The sequence below is a fragment of the Castanea sativa genome, chromosome 6, assembly GCF_040712315.1.
Source record: "Castanea sativa cultivar Marrone di Chiusa Pesio chromosome 6, ASM4071231v1".
In the NCBI taxonomy this organism is placed as follows: Eukaryota; Viridiplantae; Streptophyta; class Magnoliopsida; order Fagales; family Fagaceae; genus Castanea; species Castanea sativa.
This window is the reverse complement of record NC_134018.1, coordinates 7,131,196-7,142,141: the sequence shown is the minus strand read 5'-3', so window position 1 is coordinate 7,142,141 and position 10,946 is coordinate 7,131,196. Positions and strand designations below refer to the sequence as shown.

At 33.6% G+C, this 10,946-nt stretch overlaps 1 protein-coding gene and 1 long non-coding RNA gene across 2 annotated transcripts; one reads left to right on the top strand and one right to left on the bottom strand.

The window, feature by feature from the left end:
- Positions 1-502: 502 nt before the first annotated feature.
- Positions 503-2,817, bottom strand: LOC142638857 (uncharacterized). The gene is made up of 3 exons (XR_012845071.1): positions 2,601-2,817; positions 1,383-1,451; positions 503-616 (listed from the first exon to the last, which is right to left on the bottom strand). It is a non-coding gene; the product is annotated as an uncharacterized LOC142638857 (long non-coding RNA).
- An 823-nt stretch (positions 2,818-3,640) lies between these two features.
- LOC142641727 (disease resistance protein RPM1-like) lies at positions 3,641-7,289 on the top strand. Its single transcript, XM_075816203.1, has 3 exons — positions 3,641-6,479; positions 6,826-6,873; positions 7,002-7,289. The coding sequence occupies exon 1, from the start codon at positions 3,641-3,643 to the stop codon at positions 6,455-6,457; it is 2,817 nt and encodes a 938-aa protein (XP_075672318.1). The 3' UTR covers positions 6,458-6,479; positions 6,826-6,873; positions 7,002-7,289.
- Positions 7,290-10,946: the final 3,657 nt, after the last annotated feature.

The following is a 10,946-nucleotide window of genomic DNA, read 5'->3' as shown; positions in this document are numbered from 1 at the left end:
GTTTTTTTTTTTTTAAATTTTTTTTATGAATAAAAAAAATGGTAAGAAAGAGCAACCCGTGTGACTTTCTTACTTGAGTATTACCTTGTGAAGGAAAATACATTTATGGGGCTCTCCGTTCCTAAGCCCCTAGCATAGTTAGAAACTCCATTAAGTGTATTTTGTAATGTAACATATGCCCTTCTCCTATATTAGCTTATCTTAGATATTTATGTCAGGTTGAAGTTGCTGCTTTGTCTACATGAGAAGAAAAACAGGTTCAATATAAAGATAAGGTGCTCATTTGTTTTGATGCCTTTCATTGGGTCTACGCCAAAAAGAGTTTATCATTCCGTTTTTTTTATTCTTAGCAATAGAAAGAGACTGTAACGCCCCAAAATCATAAACAATAAAAGTCTGTTTAATCTAAATAATCCATTACATAAAAGAAACTAGCAACATAAAATCTCATCACAAATGTCAGAGCTCTAATCCACCAAAGACAAAACATCCTCAAAATAATTCTCCAATACAATGTTTAATGCCATAATAATAATAATAAAATTCTTAGTTCTACAAAATAATTCGTAACTGTTGTTTTCCAAGAATCTCTGCTCCAATAATCCCTCTAATGTATCTGTAAGGGGAAATAAAAGTGGGGTGAGATAACTCAATAAGTGAAATTCACTAATATTGGGCTGTGGGAACAACCTTTCAAATAAATAATTCTTACAACAAATTCATAACTTGTAACTCATCAATATTTTATCATTAAATATTTCATATAAAAGAAAATATATTTATATTGTGAGCCATCATAATATATCTATCAATACCATCATATACACAATTTCCTAGGTTTTTTCTCGTGGTCAACGTTTACGGCCCATTGACAGGGTTGTACTGTCCCCTTTTTGGGACTGAAACCTCCTTTTCATTCCATTTCTTAAGAATGGCTCCTTTGGAACCTAAAGGTGCACTCCCTTGCTAAGGAGCTTCCTTTTTGGATCCTCAATTGTATACTCCCTTGCTAAGAAGCTATCAAATCTGGGACTGTCCCTTGCTAAGGATTAGCTGCAGTATGATTATCCCTTACTAAGGACTAAATACAATACTAAGCTTTCAATCACAACTTGCCATAGGTTTTCAAAACATATTCAATATGCTCACAAAAATAATCCATTAATAATTCTAAAAAATATAAAAATATATACACACATACAAGTTTAAATAAATTTAGGTTGTCCCACAAGTTTTTCATAAAACGAATAGTCAATGTGCACATCAAACATTTATAAAATATCAATTTATATATGGAATATCAACATATTTCTTTTATATAAAATAGTTTAATAATCAACACTGTTTTGAAAAAACCCCCAAAATTAGTAAACATCACTTACCTCTTAGTTGCAAAAATAAAGGAAATCAACCAATCCCGTCACTAGGTCCATCACCAAGAATCTCAAAACCTAGAAACATAAGGAACAAGCCTATTAATAACAAGACCTATCGCAAAGTTTATCATCACATTTGTCTCCAAAATCGAATAGGATCCCCTAAAACAAATCAAATGCACTAAAGCCTAACTTGCCTAACCTAAGACAAGTACCCATTCCCAACAAAAACCAAACAAGCATACAAACTCATAGTGCCATAGCACAAAACCAAAGCATTTGAATTCTCCACTACAAGCAATGTTTACATATAAACATAACATAAAACACATCAATTCATAATGGGGGTAGCATATCTCATGAGTTTCCCTTTAGAGCACTAAATGATTAAACCAAACCATTATTAGACTTAACTAAGTAAAACACATGTCGAAGAAAGTTCATGAATTTACAAACCAATCCATTCAACAAAGATTTGAAATAAATTCCACAAAATCCTAGCATTTTCATTGCACTTTCAGATTCAATACATAGCAGGTTAGCCATTTTGTAAAACTTGTTTGGTCCATGAAAAGTTATCCGATTAACTTGAAATTAAATAGGGATAAGGTCTTATATGTTTCGTATGTACCATCAAAATTTCAGCTCAAAATGAGTTTTCTGTAATTTATTAAAAATCATGTATAGTAACTGACTCAAATCTGTCAGGGCCAGATTTACAATTCCAAAATAAAATTACTATAATCTTAATACTATGCCAAAACTTTCAAACTTGATTAACCTCAAAGCTACATGTTTTAACACACATTAACAACTAGGAATGCAACCCATAACCTTATATAGGCAATTCATCAAACACTTGGCACGCAACAAGCAAATGCCAACATTCACATATGTTAAAGTCACCCAAATGCAAGGAAACACACTTTAAAATCAACTAGCATTAACATATGCAACAGCAAGATCCATATAGTTGATCTAACAAAGCAACCCTCAAATACCCATTAGAAAACTAATCAACCAAAACCTTTTATCAAAGCAAAAACTCGCAAATGATATGAAATTTTCGGATTTTTTTATCAAAACCACTACTGCTGCCCAAATCATCTAAACCCTCTAATCTTCCATTATTCACCAAAACCCATCAAGTATTTACCATAATAATCATTAAATAGCAAAACCCAAAGTCATAGAAGAAATTGAGATAAAAGCTTAGGTTTTTACCTTGGGTTTAATCCACTCCAAAATCTCATGGAGTTTTAGCTACTAGGAAAACCAATGGAGACATAATCCTTCCTAACTAGGAGGTCTCGACTAGAGAGAGAGAGAGAAATGAGGAAAGAGATATGGGAGCTTGGAGGTTCGATCATCATTGGGGAAGAAATAAGAAGAAGATTGAATATGAGAAGAGAGGGGAAGGGAGAGAGGGAGAAGCGATTGAAGAAAAATAAGAGGGGAGGGGGGGTGTGGCTTACTGTATGGTGATGTATGGGTTATTATAGACCACTCATCACAAAATATCTTGGGAAGAAATTTACCATTTCACCCTTAAATTTCTTCTCTTCCTTATTCCTCACTCAGCCCATCACCACAAATCACTTAAATGCCACATCAAGCTTTTAAAATTAAAAAGACCTCTACATAAAAAATTAACAACCTTATTGAAAAACATAAAATTCACTTGAGATATTATTCACATTGTAAAATTGTTTCAAAAAGTTTGGGGTGTTACAAAGACTATTTTGTATTGCAAAATTTATTCTACTTGTTTGATTTAGAAATTATCAGAAACACCATGATGATGATTTTGTTTTCCTTGCATCTTTTGCCTTATTGTATCATTTATCATTACATTCAAAATTCTTCCTTAATCAATTTAGATACTAAATCCAAATAATTCTAAGCATATAGCTTGGCCATTTGGCTTAATGAATTTATCTAATATATACTTTCATGTGTTTGTGTTTGCTTTTTATAGAAGAATGTTGCTGTCATGAACCAAGGATTCTTTTATTGAGTTACCCATGGTGGGCTCGTAAAGATTGATGGGGGAGTGATTCCAACTTCTTGTTTTTCTTTGAGTACACAACTAATTTGTGAAGTTATAGAGGAGAGAAAGTACCTTGACCTTTAGCTCACAAGGTACTGTTGTGAAAAAGAGGCGAGTTTTGCCCTTTACATCTCAGTAGTATTTTTGCTTCGTCTGACATTGAGTTGATTCATTTACAGTTTAGCGTGGCCACTTTTTTAAGAAGGGAGGAGAAATGGCAGAGATTGCAGTTAGCCTAGTTATTGAAAATTTGGTCCCATTGTTATTCCAAGAAGTGAGATTATTCAAGGGTGTCCACGACAAAGTTGCAAGCATCAAAGGTGAATTAGAGATGATTCAATCTTTCCTTAAGGATGCAGATGCGAGGGTTGAGAAAGAGAATATAAGCAATGTTGAGAAAACATGGGTGAAACAGATAAGGGAAGAAGCTTACCACATTGAAGACATCATTGATGAATACGTACTTCATTTAGCAAAAGGTCCTCTTGGGGCAAGGCAACACTTTCATTTCCTTCAAAAGTTTTTTCAATTTACCAAAACGTTTAAAGCTAAACATGTCATAGCCTCCAAGATTCAAGACATCAGCATCAACCTCAAGGAAAAGAGAGAGTTGGCCGTAAAATATCGTTTCGACACTATAGAGCAAGGGGGATTGAGCAACAATGCTAGAAGTGTTACATGGTATGACCCTCGAGTGGCATCTCATTTTATTGAGGAAGCTGAGGTTGTGGGCATTGAGTCGCATAGAGACAAATTGATACACTGGCTGGTAGAAGGACCATCTAATCGCACTATGATTTCAGTGGTTGGCATTGGTGGTGTTGGCAAAACCACTCTTGTGAAGAAAGTGTATGACAACAAGAAAGTGGTAGCACACTTTAATTGTTGTGCTTGGATCACTGTGTCTCAATCATACAAGAAGGAAGACCTATTCAGGGAAATGATAAAGCAATTCTATGAGGCAAGAAAGGAGTTTGCTCCTAAAGAAATTGACAAAATGGAAGAGATAAATCTTATTAAAGTATTAAGGCAATATTTGCATGAGCAAAGATATGTAATTGTTGCTGATGATTTATGGGATACAGATTTTCTGGAATGTTTAAAATTTGCCTTACCTAATAATGACAAAGGTAGTGGAATTGTAATCACAACTCGAAATGAGGATGTTGCTCCCTCTCACAATGAACCTTCATCCTGTTATGTGCACAAGCAACTACCTTTACCATCAAATAAAGCTTTGGAATTGTTCTACAAGAAGGTGTTCCAACATGAAGAGTACAATTGTCCACATGAACTAGTTGAGTTGTCATGCAAAATAGTTGAGAAATGTGAAGGTTTGCCACTTGCAATTGTGGTTATAGGAGGCCTTTTGTCAAGTAAGGACAAGGTTGTTTCTGAGTGGGGTAAATTGCATGACGGTCTTAGTTTGGAATTAGAGACTAATTCACGTCTAAGAAGTATCCCTAAAATTCTATCTCTTAGTTATCATGATTTGCCTTACTACCTCAAAGCTTGTTTCCTTTATTTAGGCATGTTTCCAGAGGATTACTCCATAAATTGTGCAAGACTAATTCGACTTTGGATAGCTGAGGGCTTTGTAAAAGAAAAGCAAGGATTAACATTGGAAGAACTTGCACAAGCTTACTTGAACCAACTCATTCATAGAAGCTTGGTTCAAGTGGCAGTGTTTGATTGTGCTGGCAGAAAAAGATTTTGTCGAGTTCATGATATGTTACGTGAGGTCATTCTTTCAAGATCAGAGGAGTTGAATTTTTGTTTAGTCTCAATTCAAAACTACTCAAGTTTTGAGAAAATTGCTCGACATCTCTCAATTACAAACAATGTAAATACTCCATTGCAGGGTATTTCTAATTCCCAAACTCGTTCTATTCTCATTTTTGGGTTAGACAAAGTACCCAATTCCTTTTTTACTACTTGTTTTGCAAATTTCAAGCTCATGAGAACAATGGATTTTGAAGGTGCCCCAATTGATTACATTCCTAAAGAAGTCGGAAACCTATTACATCTAAGATATTTAAGCCTTAGAGATACAAAAGTGAAAATGCTTCCTAAGTCAATTGGTAAATTGCACTACCTAGAGACTTTGGATTTGAAATGTTCCCTTGTGTCTGAACTACCACCAGAGATCACTAGGCTCCATAAGCTACGATATCTTGCGGCGTACATTGTAGACAATAATGTAGTATACCATATTAACTTTAGACAAGCAGTAAAGATACCCAGTGGCATTGGGCGTTTAAAATCCTTACAAAAGCTTTCTAAGATTGAAGCCAACAACAATGCCCTTATAACAGAATTGGGGAGTTTGGGACAGTTGAGGAAGTTGGAGATCACAAAATTGAAGAGAGAAAATGGGATAGCTTTGTGCACCGTGCTAGAGACAATGAGCCAACTTCAATCATTGAAAATCAGGGCAATAAGTGAGGAAGAAGTTCTTGAATTACAATTAATGTCTTCTCCTCCACCCCTCCTACAAACTCTTTTCGTATCTGGACGGCTAGAAAAGTTTCCAGAATGGATTCTGAAACTCAACAGTATAGTTAAAATTGCTTTAAACTGGTCAAAATTAATGGAAGATCCATTAAAGGTCCTTCAAGCTCTACCTAATTTGAGACATCTTCATCTTCACGATGCATACGGAGGTGAGCAATTACATATTGAGGGAGGAGGCTTCCAGAAACTCAAGACTCTAGGACTTTATAAGTTGGGAGGATTTAATAGGTTGATAATAGATGAAGGTGCCTTGCCTCTTCTTGAACATCTTGCAATCGCAGAATGCTCACAGCTGAAGGAGGTGCCCTCTGGCATCCACCATCTAAAAAGCCTCAACAATCTGCAATTTTCTGAAATGTCGACCGAACTCGTTCTTAGTCTGCAACCGGATGGAGGTCCTGATTTTGGAAAAGTCAAGCATATTCCCTTTGTCAATTTCTTGTATAGGACTCGTGGAGAATACTACAAAATCTACAAGCTTGGCGATTCAGAATTGTTGAAGCGTCTACAAAGGTGATTCGTGGAGTATCTTTTAGCTTGTGATAGAGATAAGATAACCATAAAATATTATGTTACAAAGAAAGATCAAAAACATTGTTTTTGTTTGGTATCACAATGAAAATTTTAGATAAAAGAAAACAGCCCAAATAGTTACTGAAATCTTTCAATCTTCCCTGTTTTTTCCTCTTTCTTATACTACTACTATTTCTAACTAAACTGTTTCTATTGTACCAATTAGCTTGAAACTAATAAATAATTTTACAAATATCATTGTGAGTAGAATGAAGTAATAATTGGATAACAAACATTACTCAAATTTCTAACTTTGTAGAAAATTCTTTTACTAATGTTATAATTCACATTACCAAGTTTTTATTGTGATAGGAAAGACATTTGAGCTATCAAGTTTTACTTCCCTGCAAATTACAGTTGGTAAGCCTGCATTTCCCCCTTTCACATATTATATACCATTTTCCTTTTTACATTTTTATATTAAAAATTATTTATTATTTATATTGCTATTGTTCTTACTGACATTCTTCAAATGCCTATGTTTCAAGGATTTTCAAGTGCTCAACCAACTAGAACATCGATAGTTGTTCTCCCCTGCATTGATGCCTTTGTTATTGTATTGTTGCAATTGTGTTGTCTTTTATTTGAACCTCTTAAACTCATTCTACGCAAAGAAAAAAATTTATTTGAAATGTATTTGTTGTCACTAGAGTGGTTTAAGTATGCCAAGTGTTTTGTTGGTATGCTTGCATGTGGCTAAAAAATATCTATAATGACATTTGCTATGCTTTGTGGAAGAATAAACTATATATGACATTTGACCTATGAAAAAAAAATATATATATATATATATACACACACACGTGTGTGTGTGTGTCTGTGTGTTTTCTTTATTCTTGCAAAGAGAAAACAAATTAGAAAACTGTTATAAACAAGGTTCTTTGTTCGGATTGGGGATTGTCCTCTACTCCCTTTTAAGACTAAGATGTTGTATCTGGTGTGGTGCCGCCATTTCTGTTTTATGTTGTTTTTGCTGTTGTTGTGTTGCTGCCTAGTTCATTTGCTGGTTCTTGTTTTGATGTTTGGTAAGTGTTTGTGTTGTGATTCTTGTTTCAAAAAATTTAAATCACTCATCTAAAAAAACAAACAAGCAAACGAGTAAAATTTTGCTATATGCATTGTTCATAATGATAAACTTTAGTCCATCTCTAATCAATAAACTCAACACAAGTTAATTAGTTTTAAACACTATGGATTGGATTTAAATATGACGAGTGTCGCTCCAAAGGCCTTAATATTTTACAACCTGATTTTTGGCAAGGAAATCCGGAACTTACATTCCAAATCCTGGAGTCTGATAAACTATGTCTTCCTTGTTACTCTCTCAAAACTTGTCAATGAATGAGTTCATAAATTACCTTGTCATTGTCACTGTAGGGTCCTACTTGGAAATTATCTCTTATCCTTACCAAAGAAGTGAAATTTAATGTAGTTGTGCTGAAATTTACTTAATGCAGAGAACATCTTGACAGCTAATAATATCTTTGCAATTTTCTAATCCAAGTTTTTATCCTTTCAGTAAGCATTTACCAAATGGTCAAGTTTTGTCCATGAAAGAGTAAATGCTAATGGATTGGCAGTGTGTCAAGGAATATAGGCACAATGTGATTTTCTTACAAGAGGCACATCAACATTAATTGAAAAAAAATGTAGGTGAGTACATACTCATAGTAAAAAATAGGAGAATGAATATAAAACCGCTATGCCAATGTTTTAATCCTCATGTTAAATAGAGGGCTACTGAGCTTGGAGTAAGTCACTCATAGGCCCTAATTTGACAGCCAATGCAGAGAAGTTGGAAGGCGGAACCAATAAGCCCTCCACAATGCATAAGGACCCCACATGTGTGTTCTGAGCAAGCAAAGACAATTCTTCCACCATCCACTTTATTTGCCTAAGGCCCCCGTGTGAAGTTGGTGATACGAGGTAAAGAGAGTGCTTTTTTAAATCACTGTGGTTGGAGGTTGCTGACGTTCTGTCTTGTTAGAGTGCCATAGTTACAGTAGGTATAAGGATTTTTATTTGGCCCAATGAAATGGTGGAACATACTGATTTGGTGAATGTTGATGCATATATGTAAATGGAAATTCAAATTGATCAAACTAGGCTAAACGATTGACCTCTTGAGAAACTGCTTACAGGTGTTTGTCAAAATGCCTGACAGAATTTTGTGACATGAGGGCTTTGAAAGTGTATTTCTGGGATTAAACTTACTGTATGTTTTCTGGTATAGTTGGAGAGGCTTAAGTTTTTTTTTTTTTGTTGCACCTCTTGCTTGAGTAACATTCTTGATTCTTCAATGGTGTCGTTGTTCTCGTCATTCTTCCTCTATCCTCATGCTATCTGCTTCAGAAGCCTCATGCTTTCCTGCTGCTTCCACCAACGCCTTCCTTGGCCACTTCAAATCTCCTTCCCTACTACTCACTCCAGAAACTTTTGCCACTTCATCATTCAAGCTACTCTTATTGCCTCTCATGCCCAGCCCAAGGGAGTAATGACATTATGAGTGTTGTGATTAGCATTTGCTGAGCATATTTTATTCATTACAGCTATTAAATTTACTAATTTACAGTGGAATTTGAATTCAAATTATATTTTTGGGTAGTCATATGAATTTGGTGATGGTGCACTTTTGCTAAGCATTTCTTTAGTGGTTGTTTTGGTTTTATTTTAATGAATGGTAAAATGCATTGGGGAGAATGTAATTTAGTATCCAAGACTAGGGTGCTTAAGGATGATCGAATAATTTCCTTATATGAAGTTTTCAAGAAAAGCTTCATTTTTATTTCCTCAATAGTTTCTTTGGAGATCACAGAAGGCTTTGTGGGTCTTTCATATGTTTTTCATTATATGATTGTGGGCATTTTTTTGTTCTTTCGTAGTTGAACTAAAGTTTTTGTATATGTGAATCATTGTTGTGACATTGACCTGTAACAGCTTTATATTTGTGATAGTAATGCTAAAGGTTTTTGTATTTTAATTTTCTCCTCCATTTGTGTATGCATTATGAATGGCCTCTTTGAATGTAATAGCAAATAGTAGTTAATACTTCAAAGTACTAAACTATATAAATGTTTTTTTTTTTTTTGATAAGTAGAAATTTTTTATTAAAAAATGACTACTTCAACCAGAAGTGATGAGGTAGCCAAATAAACTATATAAACTAGTAAGTTACCCGTGCGACGCACGGATAATGTTGTAATATTTTATATAAAATGGTTTTGGAGAATGTTGTATAAATACTATAACATAATTATTATAGAACTTTATTTGTAATGAGTCTATTATTAAAATAAAATAAAAACCATTGTAAATTTTACACATATATCCATTATAAATAGTCAATTGCAATGATGAGAAATAAATAAAATTTTGGAGGAATATTATAGAATAAAAGTTGATATAGAATGTGTCTTTCTTTTTTTCTTAAATCTAAAAATAAATACACATACTAAACACTCACAGTCAATTACATCATTTACAAAAACCACAAATTCACAACATCCAACCTTAACATCAAAATAGTAATTGCCGTATGTTGTCACCCAATATAAAATGAAAGCCCCCCTTTCCTTGGTTGTAAGCAACTCATATGGATTATGATTAAATGAAACAACAATATTAGAGCTACGTAGGTGCTATCGAAAGATTAAAGGTAAATGACATCGTTTTTTGTCTGTGTATATTCAACATGGGATGGCTTAAAGGGCAATGGCTAGGTATATATAAAGAGGTAGAAGTGCAAGAGATGAAAATTGTGAATTAAAATGCAAAGAAGTTTGTGTGTATGTGTGAGGGATAAAAAGTTTTGAAACATTGAACCAAATGATACAAATAATATTTATTTTTTAATTAGAAAAGTCTTAAAATATTGAACCAAAAAGTCAATAATTAATTTATTCTTATCTTGAGAATATTTTAATTTTCTTTGCATAAAATGCGCCACTTGGTAGAACCTTATTACTATTAGTCCTTACTTCTTCTTTCATTTTTTTTAAATACTAAAATAGTGGGTATGCTAAAATAGTGTGTGATGTAAGCTTAGGCAATTAATAAGTTATTAATGAGATAATAGTAAAATAAGTTAATGTGAACTTTTGGGTGACAGTAAAAAAAAATTAATGAAAGAGGTAAAGAAAATGCTAAATATAAAAGTAGAGCGCCACTTGACAGAACCTCATGCACTCCCGCATGAGGTCTCTTTTATATATATATTGATTGATGTTTTGTTGCATAATTTTTTCAAATACCACACTTATTCTTAGCTATAAATGTGTGTGTGTATTGAATGAATTGTCAAACCTAAGGATATGTTCTTTCTTCTTTGGAAAAAGTGGATAATAATCATCTGATTCACAATGTTTCGAACTTGAAATTTCTTTATCTCTGGGGTCTTTTGCATCAAGAAGTTTTACTTTATTGATATGCAGAAA

Coding starts and splice junctions, on each gene's coding strand:
- LOC142641727 (XM_075816203.1), top strand. CDS start 3,641: ATGGCAGAGATTGCAGTTAGCCTAGTTATTGAAAATTTGGTCCCATTG.